The 18,465-nt window shown below is 40.6% G+C and overlaps 1 protein-coding gene across 2 annotated transcripts in view; it reads left to right on the top strand.

The window, feature by feature from the left end:
* The first annotated feature begins 14,531 nt into the window (after positions 1-14,531).
* The window catches only part of LOC134639048 (whirlin-like), a 66,453-nt gene continuing 62,519 nt past the window's right edge, over positions 14,532-18,465 (top strand). For both annotated transcript variants that reach the window (XM_063490068.1, XM_063490067.1), the window contains exon 1: positions 14,532-15,582. In XM_063490068.1, the coding sequence (XP_063346138.1) occupies positions 14,881-15,582 (702 nt within the window). In that variant the 5' untranslated portion in view covers positions 14,532-14,880. The remainder of the gene's footprint in view (positions 15,583-18,465) is intronic.

Here is an 18,465-nt window from a genome sequence, read left to right as displayed (position 1 = left end):
CACCAAGTGCTATCTTCACTGTGCTTTGAAGGTATTTTTTTTAATAAAAACTTTTGTTTAAAAACATTATACATGAAAACAATCATATTGGTGTATCCATCATTACCATATAATCTTTATTGCATGTTTGATAAATAATCCTTTGTATAATATTATTAATGTATATACTCTCACTCATACATCAACATGTTTGAGTGAGGGGGATTTTTTACAGTACTGGGTGTACAACCAGTATTTGTGTTTCAGATCTTTGTTTGATATTCTTTGATGATTGTTATTCCTGGTTTTGGTTATCTTTGGTTAGTTCTTACTGATCTTAGTTCTTGCTTCCTTTGTATTTTTCTTAGCCTGTGTTCAGTCTCTGTCCCCACGTTTTCTCTGTGCCTGTCCAGGTCTCACGCCTCATGTTTAATCACCTTGTCTCTCTGTTCCCTCTGTTCCCGAGTCAGTCACGTCTCAGTGTGAAGCCTGTGTCTCTGAGTCTGTCTTTGCATATGTTTCGTGTTTCCTGTCCTATGTCCGTGTATCCTGCTTTGCTTCCTTTGTCTCGTTATGTTGGACTAGCCCCAGCTGTGCTTCCTTCCTGTTTTCCGTTCCCCCGTTACCTTTGCCCTTTGTGTTTGTCTCTGTTAGTTGTCATGTCGTACCGTCGCAATGCTGTGGTTCGTCCTCTGTGTTCCAAGTAACTCTAATTTTCAGGTCCTGGTTTATTTTCTAGTGTTGTTGTGAGTTTTCTGTTTCTAGTTTTGTTTTATACTGATAATAGTGACTTCAGCAATAAAGCTGCTGCTTTCAGTTAAATTTCCTGCGTTTGGGTCCTGCATCCTGCCCGCCATACAGCAAAGCATCACGTGATTATTCACATATATACAGTATATATATGCATGCATACACATGTTCACAGACATATATGTAGATTTATATAAACAAGCCTTAGTTGAAAACATGAGAGAGACTCTAATCAAGTACAGTGATTACATCATATACCCCCCCCCCCCCCCCAATTTTTTTTTAACCAAACTTGTCTCTTATCTGTCTCTATAATAAACAGTTTATTAAAAATAACTTCCACTCCTGCATCAAACACTGATTTACTGATTTTAGAGGAAGATACGCATTTACGATATTTGCAAACAGTAACACATGATACAAAAGCTGTGACCTGGATCACCTGGATGACCCCAAACTTAAGATTTTTAACCCCAACTCTACATGGCACCGAGCATCAGTCCCCTTCAGATGGTGAATCTCAATGTTGACATTTTCCAGCAGTATAGACCAGCCCACAACATGCTGACTGTCGGTTTACAGCAGAGACAGGAACATAAGGTGTAGTCAGTGTCTGCAACAGTTGGGATGGAGCTGAAACCAACACACACCTCAAAATGTTGCTGTGACAAACGTAACACAGGGTTTATTGTGGTTCATTTGGTGTTTTTTGGATTTCTGTGAAAAATAGCACACTGCCTTATCAAAGACACCTGCAATACTACTGTGCTTGTACCATGAGCTTTGCTATCAGTCTCAAGCAAAATCAGGGGCAATCACAGCCTCGGCTGATCTGAATGAGTCCTGACACTCAGAAATACGCTCAAAAAGATTAACATGATGGGGGGCGCTCGTGTGCAGCTATGGAGTAGACGTGTTTTCTGAGCTCTCCGTGCCATCTCACTCATAAAGTTGCACTTTAAGTTTATTTCTAGCTGGGTAGTTTTAAAATTTGTTTCGTGGACTGCCGGAGTCGATCTTTTGTCAACATGCCGAAGAAAGATGAGAGCCAGAGGGATACGTCCAAGGCGAGCCAGTCGGCGTCTGGTAATGATGCCATATTAGCGGCTATCGCTAAGCATGGAGCTGAGCTTTCGAAAATAACCTCGCTTGTGGACGGGTTAAAGAAGTCGGTTGAGGGCCGTCTCGATGCAATTGATGTAACGCTAACTTCTCTCCAGAAGAAATATCATGAGTCTGAGCGCCGGTTTGAAGACCTTGATAAAGCTATGTCCGCTAATGATAGCCGATTAGCAACGCTTGAAGCATCGTGCAAAGAGCTACAGGTGGCTAACACTCTCCTCAAAGCCAAAGTCAACGATCTGGAGGGGCGCTCTCGCCGACTCAATGTGAGGATTGTGGGAGTTAAGGAAGGGGATGAGAAAGGCAACCCAACCGACTTCGTTGCTAAGCTACTTCCAGAGCTTTTGGGTCATGAGAACTTCAGCAGGCCAATAAAAATAGATCGAGCCCACCGTAGTCTGAGACCGAAGCCACAGCCCAATGAACGGCCACGTGTCATCATTGCTAAAGTCCACAACGACCGGGATGTGTTTGACATATTACGACTCAGCAGGCAACGGTCTCCTCTGCTCTACCACGGCGACAGAGTCTCCATTTTCCCTGACTACACGGCGGAGGTCTCGGCGCAGCGGCAGGCCTTTGCTGGTGTAAGGAAGCGGCTGACCGACGCCGGTGCTAAGTGCTCTCTTCGCTTTCCCGCAAAGCTCCAAGTCGACTATAACAACACATTGAAGACTTTTATGTCGCCGGAGGAAGCTGCACGGTTTGCTGACTCCTTAGGCCCTGCAAATGACTAATAATTCATAAGTGACTTGCTAATTTCACGACATATTTACGCACTTTGCGCATTTTTTGTTGTAATGTTCTCTACCCAGCTATGTTGAATGTTTTGATCCAACATCCTTGTCCTCAGTTGATTAAGGCACAATATAAAGGTTTGTTGGTGCGCATACTGTGATTTACATATTGTAGAGTGCATGTCTTTCCCGCACTGAAGCGGTGTATAGTGCCTATTCTGCCTATTGGGTTCCGCCTCTACAGTATTTGTGTTATGTTCCGATTTTGGGAATATCCATCTAGATGTTTGGGTTGGATCTTTTGTATTTTGTGTACAATTTTGTTTTTTTATGTTTGTTAAATAGATTATATGTGGGGCGCACGGGGCTCCATGGTTTTTTTTTAGGAGTATTAGCGTTCGGTCAGGCTGGCCCTGGTTCCCGGCTGCCTCCCTGTTGGATATTGGGGTTGTTCCGCTTTCTTCTTTTTGCGGCGTGGGGGGTGGGTGAGTGTCTTCATGTTTCTAATTATGTGTCGTTTTTTTTTTTTTCTTTTTTTTTCTTTTGATGTAAGTGCCAGCTCTTTATTTGCCAAATGTCAAAGCCTTCATTTTGTCCTTCCACACTGTCGTAAGTCATCTACTCACTTAATTTGAGGATGAGCCACATAACTTTTACGACCTGGAATTGTCGGGGTATGGGCAAAGCTCTTAAACGTGGTAAGGTATTTTCGCATTTAAAATCTTTGTCTTCTGATATAATTTTTTTACAGGAGACCCATATCCATCCTTCAGAGCAGAGGCGATTAAGATCGGTATGGGTGTCACAGGTGTACCAGTCCACCTTTTCTTCCAGGGCGAGAGGGGTTGCCATTCTTGTTCGCAGAACTATTCCTTTTATATTCAAAAATCAGACATGTGATCCAGGTGGGAGGTTCATACTTGTCACAGGTACGATCAACTCCATCCCTGTAGTCCTCTTGAACATTTATGCCCCTAATTTTGATAATCCTGACTTCTTTAGTAAAGTATTCAATCTTGTTTCACAATACAATGACCATAATATCATTATCGGTGGTGATTTTAATTGTTATTTCGATCCATTGTTGGATAGGTCCTCTGCTTCCCTGGCCCCAACTTTGAGAGCTGTTTCTGTGCTCAATACTCTTACTAAATCTTTGGACTTGGTTGACATTTGGAGGCATCAACATCCGTTAGAAAAGCAATACTCTTTCTTCTCCCCTGTCCATGGCAGTTTCAGTAGAATTGACTATTTTCTTATTGATTCCAGGCTTATTTCGAAAGTGGTTAGTTCCACTTATCATAGTATTTTAGTTTCGGACCACGCGCCTCTCTCAACGGTAATTGACTTTAACCTCTACACCTCCCAATACAATTGGAAATTCAACCCCTCTTTATATCTAAATGTCTCTTTTACTGATTACCTATCTACTAAAATTGCAGAATTTTTACAATTCAATGATAACGGTGTAGTTTCAGACTCAGTTCTGTGGGAGTCCTTTAAAGTCGTTATTAGAGGTCATATTATTGCTTATCAAGCTTCTCAGAAAAGGGACAAACTCAGGTTGCGTGCTAATATTGAGGCAGAGCTGGCTGTGTTGGAGGAGAAGTATCGCGATACTGGGGCTGATGACACACTTAATACCATTCTAAAATTGAGATATGACTACAACCACATGTTGGGGGAGCAGGTCATGAATTGTATTCGCAGATTAAAACAGAAGCATTTTGAGCTTGGTGAAAAGGCTGACAAGGTGCTTTCCAGACAGCTAAAGGGCATTCAAGCTGATAGGGCGATACACAGAATTCTCTCTTCAACTGGCCAGTTGCTGTCTGATCACAAACAGATAAATGACAGATTTCGTAGTTTTTATAGTCAGTTATATACATCTGGTACCACTGCCACAGTTACTGAAATCACTAATTTTCTTAATGCTTTAGACATCCCAACTCTTTCTGATGTTGCACAGGGCTCACTCGATGCAGACTTTACGCTGGAGGAAATTAGAATTGCAATTTGCTCCTTTCCTAACGGTAATGCTTGTGGCCCGGACGGTTTTGGGATTGAGTTTTATAAGACACATATTGACGTTATTGCTCCCCTGCTGCTCCGGATGGTAAATTGCTCAGTGGTAAACGGCTCATTCCCTCATTCTTTCTACGATGCCCATATTTGTCTCCTCCTGAAAAAAGACCGAGACGAAACTAACGTTTCATCCTATCGTCCCCTAAGTCTTCTCAACTCAGACCAAAAAATAATCGCTAAAGTCCTAACCAACCGGTTAAATAAGCATATAGGCTCTTTAATTCATCCTGATCAATCGGGTTTTATCCCCAATAGATTTTCTTTCTCAAATACTAGATGTCTCTTAGATGCAATGTACTCAACGACACTGCCCAATTCTGCGGTGATTTCACTTGATGCCCAGCAGGCTTTTGATCAGGTGGAATGGACTTATTTGTTTGCCACTCTTGACAAATTTGGTTTTGGGTCGAAATTTTTGAATATGGTTAAGTTGCTGTACGCTTGCCCTCGTTCCTCGGTCCTTACCAACCATGAGAGGTCGCTCCCGTTCCTCTTACACCGTGGGACCAGGCAGGGTTGTTGCCTCTCTCCAACGCTTTTTGCTTTAGCTCTTGAGCCGCTGGCCATTGCCATCAGAGCCAATTCCCATATCTCTGGTATAAATTGTGGTACGTCAGAGTACACCATCGGTCTGTATGCAGATGATATCATATTGGCTCTTTCAGATTTAAAGATCTCCCTTCCTCCTCTTCTTAAACTGATTGACAGCTTTGGCCACCTATCAGGGTTCACCATTAATTGGAAGAAGTCTGTTCTTATGCCGCTGTCGTCTGGTCTGGGCTGTGATTTCCTGTCTAGTTTGCCCTTTAAGGTCTCCCAGGATTATTTTTCATACCTGGGTATTAACATCCCTAGGAACTCAAAACTCCTCTTCAGGCTTAATTATTCGGTTCTAATTGATGAGCTCAAGTGTATGATAGATAAATGGAAACTTCTCCCACTTTCAATGATTGGCCGTATCAATATAATCAAAATGGTTGTGCTCCCTAAATTCACGTACTTATTCCAGAACGTTCCTATTTTTCTCAGGTCCTCCTTTTTCAAAGCATTGGATGCCATTATCATGCCTTTTGTTTGGGCCTACAAGCCCCCCCGCATCTCGAAGTCTCACTTGCAAAAGCCCACAGACGAGGGTGGTCTGGGCCTTCCAATTTTCAAACATTATTACTGGGCCTGTAATGCTAGAGCCTGGGTCTTTTGGAATCTGCCTACAGTTGGTGATGCTTTGGGATGTGGGTCCAGCCCCAAATGGCTCGAAATGGAGCTTAGCACCGCTATCGAGCACACTGGAGCATCCTTACCAGCTATTTTATTTTCAAAATCGGTTACTACTAGTATATGTGATGACTTTATTCTTTGCAACTCCGTAAAAATATTGAACCAAATTAAGAGAATCTTGAACCTCCCGGAATTGTCAACCTTTGCCCCGATCTGCCATAATCCTAGTTTTAAGCCTAGTACAATGGATGCTGCTTTCAAACAATGGCCTGTTAAAGGGTTAACTGCTATAAAAGATCTTTATATTGACAATCATTTTGCCTCTTTTGCTCAACTTCAGACAAAGTACAATCTCCCTACAAGTCATTTCTTTCGGTATTTACAAATTAGGAATTATGTCAAGCAAGCGTTCTCGAATTTAGATACTATCCCCATGCAGCATGTCTTTTACAATATAATGAACGAACCTCCCACCTCAAAACACTTAATCTCTCGGCTTGTTAACCTTTTTTCTTCGGCAACCTCCTCTTGCCATATTAAAGAGGCTTGGACAAGGGACACTGGTTTGGATATCTCTGACGATTTATGGGCTGAAGCGTTAAGCCGGATAAAACTGTGCTCTGTTAATGCCCGGCTTCAGTTAATTCAATTTAAGGTAGTCCATAGGTTGCACTATTCCAAAACCAAATTGAACAAGATTTTTCCTAGTGTTTCCCCCAAATGTGATAAATGTAAACTTGTGGACGGTACTCTTGGCCATCTTTTTTGGTCCTGTTCTAAGCTTACTGCCTTCTGGACTAGTATTTTTAGTTTTTATAGCACTGTTTACAATAGGCAACTGCATCCTGACTGTCTTATGGTGATCCTGGGCTGCTCCGGCAACTCCTTGGCACTTCCTTTTGCTGTGCAACAGGCCCTTATGTTTGGTTTGGTACTTGCCAAACGTCTGATTTTGGGTGAGTGGAAATCTGCCTCCCCTCCCTGCTTCAAGAGGTGGCTCGAGGAGATGGTCTCCTGTTTATACCTGGAGGAAATTCGGTTTTCTACGTCTGACTCCATGGAGAAGTTCAAGAAGATATGGGGGCCCTTTATAGACCACATTAAGAAGGACAGTCCACGCCCTGGGTCCTGACCATGTTGTTTTAACTGTTATCATTCTGAGCTGTTGCCCATAGCTGTTGTGCAACTGCTCCTCCTAACGATCTCTGGATTCGAACTTCAGTGTGGATTGGACTCACTGGATTCTGAGTTGTTTGACATGTATACTATTTGCTTTTTTCTTCTCTGCTGTTCCTAACACGTGCTGGCCGTGTTTGTTTTGTTTTGTTGGGGTTTTTTTTGTTGTTTTTTTTTGTTTGTTTGTTTGTTTGTTTTTTTGTCCTTATTGTTTGTGTTCCTCTGTAAAAAAAATTTGAAACTTGCATAAATAAATACGTAAAAAAAAAAAAAAAAAAAAAAAAAAGATTAACATGATCTGACAAATCAGTCAGAGAAGTAATCACATTTGAAAGGTTCTTGTAGAACTCAACGTAATAACCATATATACCAAAAGCAGGCCTTGATCCAAATGTAGACATACTGTATTTTGCCCTTATGCAGCTTTAGGAGATGCAGCATACATTTTCATTGCTATGTATATGGTACCAGCTGTATCAGTGAAGCCAGAAGAGATAAACCAGTTAAAGTTAAAGTGCAGGAAAGTCTTAAAAATGCAAAAACCTGAATAATCTCTAATCTCCTGTTTCTAAATTCAGATAAAACTGTGGTTATTGTATTCACCCTTATAAATATTAGAAACACGCTGTCTAACCATGTCTTTGTGTTAAAAGAGTGTTTTTCCTTCCCACTGTCACCAAGTGGTTGCTCATAGGAGGTCATCTGATTGTTGGGGTTGTCTCTATATTACTGTAGGATCTTTACCTTACAGTATAAATCACCTCGAGGCAACTGATGCTGTGATTTGGTGCAAATAAAATTTCATTGAATTGAAAATCTTCAGCTCTGCCAACTGCAGGTTGGCGTCATTTTGTCAGTGCCATGTCTCAATCATACATCATAGCACGTCTCACACACACACACACACACACTCACTCTCTCTCTCTCTCTCTCTCTCTTTCATGGCAGAACTGCCTGTTAACCTGACACTTGTCTGTATGTCTGAAGACTGTAGGGTGACTCGTGCACAGATATATTCTCATTGTGAATATGGTGAATGGTGCTGGTTCTAATATAGGGCTTATCTGCTCTACATGAACACTCAAAGTGATTTATCCAACATGCCTCATTCACCCATTCACACCCATCCATACAGGTACTATGTTCTTTTCCCCACACCATGACAACACCCACTTATTCTTTAAGTCACTTTTATACTTATTTAAGATAGTAAAAGCTACAACATCACATAAGCATTTCATTAGACTAAAATATATATGTCATGTTCTGCTTTGTTAATAAAAATGCACGGAGGCGCCTTTCATTTTTTCCCAGTTGTGTCTTAATGATGGATTAAAGATGGATGTGCATGATTGTGATATTAGCTGGGTGGGAGACCTAGACTCAGAACCATGAAAAGTTCACTACTTTGGGCATTAATTGCGAGGAAAGGAAATGTCAGGTGCTTTTAGCTGTCATCACAAATGGTAGATGTAAAATACTGTCTATGATGTATGAGCAGACAGCTGTTGATGCAGCCATTCAGATGGCTTATGAAACAGAGACCTCTAATTACTGCAGTACTCTCTGAACGCACAGAATCAGCGCCCACATTCCCCTGTCACAGCAGCTGGCAGAAAGGATGCAATGGGAATCGTATCAGCTTTACATAAGAGAGTGAAAGCAGTCAACAAATGACTGTTCTGTGTGTAGTGAGGAAACAGCCAGACTACCTTCTTTTTGAAACACAAGTTAAGCAGGATAATGTAATAATTTTGGATTTCATTACACCTTAACCATTTGTATTAGTTAATTAGTAAGGGAACGAGTTACAACTCAGAGTAAATCTTCAACAGTAATTGCAAACAACACAACTTATTGTAGGCAACACAGATGAAGGAGATAAACAACAATCTAGTGATCAGAGCTGGAGAACACAGCTTTGAGGATAATGCAACAACGAACAAGAGAAGACTGAGGGAGTAAATAAAGGGGAGAGATAACTTGTGGACACACACCTGGAGAGAAATAGTTTAATGAGACTGGAAGCAAGTTAAAGTGAACACAAGACACAAAGACACAACTACTAAAAACAAAACAGGAAGTAAGACACAACTAAACAGAAGAGCTGATACGGGGGAAGACAGAAGGACAAGACTGGGGAGCACAGCAAAACAAAGACACAGAAGGAGGAACAGAATGGAAACACAATGGGAATAAACAAAAGGATAACCTGACAGTAACAAAACTAAGAACAGAAGACAAGATAAAACATAAAGGACCTAAATCATAAGGTAAAGCAGAAGATAAACGACATTTATAAGCACATGACAATAACAGCAGAAATTCAATCATTTTATTGAAGCGTATATGTACCGTGGTATGAAAAAGTGTTTGCCCCTTTCCTATTTCCTTTTTTTTTTGTATGTTTGTCACACTTTAGACACTTTCAAAATTCAATTGAAAACCCACTTTTATTCCTTGGCTTCCAAACCTACATGGCCCTGTATGAAAAAGTGACCCCAAATGACCCCAAAGGCCTCACAGTTAGGGTCAGTGTTCTTGACTCCACCATAAGTGCATGACAAGGATCCAAGACAAAGGCTTGTCTCAGTTTTGCCAGAAAACATATTGATGATCCCCCAAGACATTTGGGAAAATATTCTGACGAGACTGATGAGACAAAAGTTGAACTTTTTGGCAGGTGTGTGCCCTATTACATCTGGCGTAAAAGTACCACAACATTTCAGAAGAGCGACATCATTTGCTGCCTCAGGACCTGAAGACTTGCCATAGTAAAAGAAGCCATGAATTCTTCCGTCTACCAAAGCTTTGTGAAGGAGAATCTCCGGCCATCTGTTTGTGACCTCAGGCTTAAGCTCACTTGGGTTCTGCAGCAGGACAATGATCCAAAACACACCAGCAAGTCCACCTCTGAATGGCTTAAGAAACACAAAATGAAGACTTGGTTTTAATAAACCAAATTGGTTTATTCCCTCAGAATTCCCAATCCATAATTTTTCTCCCTTTTCTAGCATTATGATAATTGGGATGATACCTATGCCCTGTTCACTGTTCTTCCTTTTTGTCTCTCCTTCTCGCCCTCTGTCGTCTCTCGGGTTCTCCCCTGGGAGGAGGCGGGTCTGGCTGGAGGCTCAGCGGGGTGGATATTTTTGGGGTCAGATGAGGTCGCCGCCACTTTGTACTCAGCCATACTATGGCTCACAGACCTTCCTATCATCATGCTGTTGTCACTTCCCACCACATGAGCTCCTTTCACCCTTTGGATTTGAGTCCATTCCCCGACCTTCCCCAGGGGGCGCCCCTGCAGGACACCGGCCCTCGAGGCCTGGAATTGGAGACCCCTGCTCTACATGATAAAGAAAAAGCTGTCTGTGACAAAGAAAGAAATCTGTTAGCACGACTCTTTGAACTTAAATTGCAAGAAATAAATGTGTAAAGTTACAGAAAAACTTCTGGTAGCTCATTGCCCAGATTGTCCACTTTTGTTGTTGTTTGTTTGCTTTTTACTGCAGTTGTAAAAAAACAGAAATGTCTATAGTAGAAACTGAAAAACAGAAATCTTACTATGTAAACCTTAATATTCACTTTAGTGGCTGTCCTGTTGTCACAAATCAAACCTGAGACATGTCTATACTGTCGCCGCTCCTTCTTTGCATGAAGCCATACTGCTGCTCACACGTCACACTTTCACATTCTCCACAAACTCTTCACATGTCAGTACATTTACATCTCTGTCTTTCATCACACTAACCTGTCAATCATCCTTTCCAACTCAGTCTGTCTTTCTAAGCAATTGAGTGTAGGCTAGAATTGCATGTAGTGTCCATAGTGTCCTTTCATGGAAACTAACTGGATGCTAGGCAAGGTTAAGTCACCCCATAATAGGGCCCACATCCCGAAAAGTACAGTGTACTTATGGTGAAATATTGGCTGTTTCTCCTGAAATTACCATGAGATTATCCAGTACTTAAAATTACTTACAGCGTACTTAAAATGAGTAATTACTAAATCTATTAGTACTATATACTTAGTATAATGTGTGCCTCCTTTCCTGTAAGATACCTGTTATTTTAAATAAAACGCCTTGAAATGACATTTAATTACAGGCTAATTACACTATTGTTGGCAGGTTGCATTATGAAGTGCTATAAATTGTTTCCTATCACTTGCACATGTATCACTTGTGATGCCTTTGTTGTCACTGGCTGTTAGGTACATTTTTGTTTTTAAAGGCAGAGATGTTTTTTCATAGACTATATACAGATATACATGGATGCTCATGAGTTTAGAATGAATCCATTGAAAAATAAAACGCAGGCGCTGGTGTGTGGATGCCACCTTGTTGTCCTGCAATTTTAAATACAGTGGCCTTTGTTCCAGCTAATTGTGCTTTTAGGTATGTGGCTGGATAGTGCAGAGCAGTATGGTCACAGTTAGTTATTGTCAGCAGATTAGACCCTGCTGTCTCCATCAAGTTGGTCAGCTAAGAAATGAGTCAGCTAAAGAAGTGCATGGAATTTAGGAATCATTATTTTTACTGGTCAATTAAATATTTCACTGTAGTTTATTTCAGGAGGGAGGTGTTGATGTTTGTTAGAAATACAGAGAGAAACAGACACCAAGGAATTTAAGTTTCAGTTTCAAGAGAGACATGGGACACTTTGTCACTGAGAGAACACCTCACCTATTCACCTTGTGGACATAAAATGAAAAGAGTGTAATGCCCTAATATTTACTTAAAAAAATATTTCTACTGACTTTGTCATTCTTCTCTCATACAAAAGTAAATGTAGTATGTAAATATGTTTTAACCGAGCACTGAGCCATTAACCTACGACCATTCCTCAGGTCGGAAAGAAAAGTATCAAATACTGTTGCAAGGATTATTAAAATGCTGAAGATTTATATACACAACTACACTGGTCACTTCATTAGATATGAGCGCTAAACAATACAATCTAATCACCAAATCACATGGCAACAACTCAGTGTGTTTGCATGCATGTAGACAAGGTCAAAACAGCCTATTGATATTCAAACCAAGGGTAAGAATGGGAAAGAAAAGTCACTTCAAGGACTCTGAATATTGCATGATTGTTCAGATATACTGGCATAACCACCCTGAGGATGTGTGAAAATATTCTCTGTGTGAAAATATCTTGTTGGTGTGGATGCTTCTAGCAGGAGATGGTGATCACAAATCTTAAATGACCTCATACTGGTTCTTTGAACATTTAGTATTCAAATTAGGGCTGGGCCATATCATACCGTTCACGGTAATACCGGTGTAATGTTGGGCAACGATAGGAAAATGAAATATGGCGATAGAATATGGGTAAAACGTGCATGCGCAGTGCCTATGTTTACATACGCACATGGCGGCGACGCAGAATGAGAAGGGCGAAAGCAGAAATCTCGAAAATCTGTCAAATGTTTCAGTACGACTTTGCTAAGCTACGAAGCCGCACCGCTTGATGGATTGTCGGAGGATTACGGCTACCGTAGGCAGGAGCCTCGCGGAGTGATACGTACTGTGCTTCAACATAATATTACTGTATTGTGTGTGTATAACCTCTTTTTAAGTTTTGTGGATATTATACATGGTTATGCTGAGGATATGTCGGCCAGTTTCCACTGGAAATGCCTTTTGGTTAAACTGTCAGCGAGGAATTTGCATTTGCACTGTTAAATTTTTATATAACTTTAATGCACATAAAAAAACAGCTGCTTGTTTAAGTGAGAATACATTATTAGTGCAAAAAAACCCATCAAAGTTGTGGAGTTGTAAAGTATTTTGTCTAGTGTCAATTATATTGTCAGTTATATTGTTATCGCAAATTTTCAAATGTATATCGTGATAAATATTTTTGGTCATATCGGCCTGCTCTAATTCAAATGGCATCTCGAGTCTTGTCTGAGGAATGTTTCCAGCTCCTTGTTGCATCTGACCTTCAAAGAATTAAGACAGCTCTGAAGAAAAAAGGGGGTCCAGCCCTGTTTTCTTACTTGCTTGGTCACAGGAAGGTTCCTATGCCAAACTCTAATTTCATGTTGTTGTCTGTTGTCAGTTGTCCTTTGAGAAGGAGAAAGCTTCAGTTCGAATGACCCCTGCAAAAATATGCTGACAGTCTGGAAGATTTTGGACACTCGCTCACAAAGTTCAGTTGTTCAGTTGTTCAGTTTGATGTTAAAAAGGTTAATGAAACTCACCTTGTCTGTATTATTGTATGCTCAGAGTCCTGCAAAGTTTGATTGTATGTATCAATGTATAAAATCAAATAAGAGGGGGAGAAAAGTTCTCATCACTGTGTTATTTTGTATTTCATATAAAAAGACAGTTGAATAGTAGAATATTCATTACACACAAATGACTTCAGCAGTGTGAAATACCTGGATAACAAGATGAAGTTACTCCATAATATGGCCTGTGTCCTGAAAAGTGCAGCTTACTTACACTGTAAGATTTGGAAATATTGTTTGGTTTTCCTTAAATTACCATGAAATTACTACTTAACATTATTTACACTATAGAATGACTTACACTGCAATTTGTGTCTCCTTCTCTGTAAAATGCCTGAATATTATACAAGGCTAACTGAACTCCCACCTTTCCTATTATTGGACGGCCTTCTCTACTTCCTGAGCTACAGCCATCCTACTGTTGTCCTTTTAGTCTCTCTTGTTCATTTCATTAACACAGAAGCAGCTGAAACCGATTTAACGACCCTTGCTGCTACTTAACGGACCAGATCAATATCCCAGAAGTTTAATTGACTTTTTCTTCTTTTTAAGTGTCAGCCAATGGAAGTTTCTATTCATGTCTTAAACGTTTATTGCTGTCTATTTTAATAAACAACTGTTCAACAAATAAATAAATTTACCATGATCAGCCACTATGTGGAAAACAGTAGGCGGTACACATTTATTCTGTAGGATCACACAAGGAACCCGGGTCTGATTTCATGCCAAAGTGGCTTTTATGATCTTTTGTTTACCTGAACGGAGTCATGCTGTGCTGTCAGTGTCCCCTCAGCAGCACAGTAGTGCAACACAAATGTTTTGTGAGACAGTCTTCCTCTCATGAGGAGGCTCCTATAAACTGCTGCTTAGAAAAAGCTTTAGTTATGCCTCTGAGAGATATTTGCTTTATCAGCTTAAAGACTGATAAGTCGACACCTACTATTATATGCATGTGGATGATCCAACCTACACGTTGTTTTTAAGTTGTCTAGATAAATCTCGATTGGACAGAACAGGGATCTGTTTTTGTTCATCAGATCGGCTCATCTACACTGTAGCCTAAAATATTAGGTAATGAATTGCCCAACATAATAATTTAAATAAAGGTGAATAGTGTTGTCAGTTTCTTAGCAACACACACACACACGCGCGCACCTGCGTCATTTCCTATATAAAGGGTCAGCGCGTTCAGTTCTGCCCTCCACTCTGCGCTCTGAGTTTGCTTGGAGGACTGATCGAGCAGCAGGGAAAATGAATCAAATGTTGTAATGAGGTGCAGTTAGATTGTGTATATTGATAAGGAGAGCTTTCCGTGGACAGCGGTGGAGCTGGCGTTGTGCATGGAATAAAACACGCGGGGACATATTGCTTTGTTCAGAGCCAGATGAATACGGGCATCGACTGTGGAAATGTTTTGTTTCGAGGTGACACGTCGTGTGCGGGGCACTTGCTGAAATTGTCTGATGCGCGTTTCAAGTTTTACTTTTAAGGAGAAGTGCCGACTTGAGGTGAATTTGATCATATTCACGATCAAACGTCGTATCTGTATGACGCTCTGTTATGTTGTAGGATGAGCGCTGACCTCGAGAGCGTTTCGCTCAACACGTCGTTGAACTCGATCGTCTTGGGCGGTCGTGCGCTCTCGACAAACGTCCGAAGGCTACACAAAGCTCTCAATATTCTGCTCAATGACCGGGAGAGAGAGCAGTTCATCCACTGTCTCAATGTTTACCACGCCAAGCGCAACGTCTTCGACTTGGTTCAAACTCTTAAAGTGATTCTCAACACGCCAGACAAACGGCACCTCTTGCCCATGTTGCGCCTGGTCATCCCGAGGTCCGACCAGCTGCTGTTCGATCAGTACACGTCCGAGGGACTCTATCTGAAGTCGGACCTCATCCCCAGCAACGGCATCGCAGAGGACTTTGTGGGGGAGGTAGATTCAGCTGCCAGTTCCATCCCTGAGCAGGTCCTGTCGTCGTCGGGCTGCCCGGAGGGTTTAAGCGCAGCTGCTGAACTCTCCGCGTGCGTGGTCCCACCGTTCTGTGAGGGCCCCTTTGGAGATACGCGCAAAGTGACCCTGACGCGCTCCAGGAGCCACGAGGGTCTGGGCTTCAGCGTTCGAGGTGGTTCAGAGCACGGCGTAGGCATCTATGTGTCCCTAGTGGAGCCAGGCTCATCGGCTGAGAGAGAAGGACTGAGAGTCGGGGACCAGATAGTGGCCGCTAATGACATCCTGTTTGACAATGTAACTCACATAGAGGCGGTGAAGGTAGGACTTCACGCAAGTGCTGGCGTTTATGAGTGCGACTGTTCTGGTGTGTGCACTGTAGGTTTTGTGCAGATGTAAACCGTGTATGCTGTAGGCAGAGAAAGCACACATTACTAAGGAGGCACTGGGCCATGCACGGTTGTCCTAAAAACACACTCGTTGTTTCACTGCTGCTTTCGCTGCGAGCCCTCGGGTCCAATGCTAAACTATCTCTAGTTTAACTTTTTATTTTTATTTATTTATTTTTTTAATCTTCTACACCACTTGACATCTGGCTGCAGGCAGGGAACCAACATGAACTAAAATATAAAGTAGACAGGCTGAAGTCCTTTCTCTCAGCCTTTGTCAAAATCAGAAAATAGCAAGTAGTGCTTTCATGATCCATACAGCAGGAATCCTTGATGATGATTATTCTGAGGGAACAACATGGGAATACTACACTGCATGTGGAGATAATATGATTCACCACACAATTATCTAAAATTAGATACAGTACAAACAACACTTTATGTGATCATTCACTGAAGCCTGATCAGGCAGGCTGACAAATTTAACCCCATTACCAAAGAATACAGCAAAAGATATTAGCTATCGATTTTGATTTCAATTTGCATAGATTTTGTTTTATTAAACTAGTATGCAATTTAGTAAAGCTTTTTACTTTAGTTTTTTTTTTAATTCAAAACATCTAAAAATATTTCTCACATCTAGTTTAGTTCAGTTTTAGATCATTTTAACTTCAGATGGATATACCTCAGGCTTAGACCTACAAAACTGTTTGGGGTAAAAACCTTTTGGGTATGGTTGCTATTGTTCCCACGTAATGCAGTCAATAGTAAAAAAAAAACAACCCAAAATGTTATGAGCTTTTTTATCAATTTAAAAACACTTTAGCAGCCATTAGATTTTTTGCAATCAGCTGGTTTATAATAAACAAATCTCCATGGCAGTTTTGCATGCATAAGCAAAGTGTTTCTATAATAAATGCAGACAAACAAAGCACTGACCTTATTAGTTTTTGTCTGTGCATGGCATTAGAACAAGTCAGGATGAAATAAGAGCAAAATGTAGCCAGCATAGAATGCGCTGGCTCATCTCTAACATCTCGAGTTGTTTCCGTCTGTTTGACATTGGACTCTTTTAATTACGCCATCTCGGTTGTCACTTATTCTGTAATGGGTTAACTGCTGGTCCAACTGACCCCAGTTTGACCAGCTCCTACTCCTATGGATGTGGATGGAAATAATTTTTATATTATTGAAAACTAACTTAGTGGAAAGATGGACACAAATTACACCCAGACCCAAGTGCAAACTTTACAGCAAAAACATATTAAATAAATCTTTGCATCACTTAAAATCCATTGTACCTTTTAAAACTCTGTAGGTTGTAGTTGCCAGATTATAAGATTTTGGTTCTTGCTTCACGCAGCAGAAACACATTGTGGAAGATGAAAAGATGTAGGAGGAAAGTTACTTAAGCTGAATGAACAAATATGGACTGTTAATGGACTGTTTAATTATTCTCGAAATACATTTTTTATGCGCTAGAAAATGATTTTATGACCTTGCAAGTTTGAATTGCAATCTACTTTCAGATATCTTCTAAAAGAAACAACTCTTTTGTGTGGAGGTAAAATGGCTCAGGCCTTGGGTAACGTGTTGTTTTACAGAAAAAAGGACACTTTTACCTGCCTGTGCAAGGGTTAGTGAATCATTTCAGCAAGGAGAAAATGGGCTGAACAGCTCAGACTTCCCAGAAGCAACGTGACAGTATACCTGGCACACACTGGCAGAGTAAAATTTCATGTAAAAAATGATTCTAAAAGTTTAATGTTGCATTATTGCAAAATACAAATATACATACCAATCAGAAATTGTCAGTAGGTGTCGTTTGAAATGTGATTTTCTTTTTTATGTATTAGTGTGTCCTCAAATATCAGACTTTATAGGATTGCTTGAATTTTCATAAATTACAGATACTTATTCAGTTGTATTAATTTCATGTTGAAGTGTTTAGTTTTTGAGATACTTATGTTCAAACATAGCTTCAGATTTTAAAACGTGAGAATAACATGCTGGAATTCGGTCACTGGTCCATTTAAAAACATGCCTCTTGCAAACTATTTGAAATATGAAGCTAAAATTTCACAAATCTGTATGTATGGCCAAATTAAGGACATATAATAATTTTATTTTGGAGTTTTCTGAATTGTTAACTAAGGCTACGTTCACACTGCAGGCGAAAGCGCATCAAATCCGACTTTTTTGACCCTATGCGACCCATATCCGATGCTATGACAGTGTGAACGGCACAAAATCCGATATTTTCAAATCCGATCTGGGTCACTTTTGTATGTGGAACTGAATCCGATACATAGGGCTACATTCACACTGCAGGTCTTAATGCTCAATTCCGATTTTTTGATGAAATCCGATTTTTTTTGTCTGCTTGTTCACACTACAAATAAAATGCGACAGCAAACGCTCTCCAGTGTGAACGCTCAAAGCGGCCCGCATGCGCAAAAGATGATGTCACACACAACGCGCTCTGTTTAGACCCAGACCAAACAGGATTGTTTGACTGATGGCCTTAATGTAAAGACTTGTTTCGGACTTTACGTTTCCCAATTTTGCTTTAAGTTGTAAAGTTATTTTGTTATTTGCATTTGGCCTAATAATGATCCTTATTGCTGTTTTAGAGAGGAGCGGTGCTTCAAAGGATAGTTGCAGATTTCTGTCAGAATCTGCAGATTATACAGTACAAATAAAATGTTAAAACTGCGACTAAATGTGACAGTATTTAATTCTTGATTATGTTAATATCACGGTTGCTGGATCCAATTACGAGCTGGGTCTTATGCTTGATCTAATCTTGTTGCTG

This window comes from Pelmatolapia mariae, linkage group LG12, assembly GCF_036321145.2.
Source record: "Pelmatolapia mariae isolate MD_Pm_ZW linkage group LG12, Pm_UMD_F_2, whole genome shotgun sequence".
Lineage (NCBI taxonomy): Eukaryota > Metazoa > Chordata > Actinopteri > Cichliformes > Cichlidae > Pelmatolapia > Pelmatolapia mariae.
Note: the sequence above shows the minus strand (reverse complement) of the source record. Positions and strands in the feature narration are given on the sequence as shown.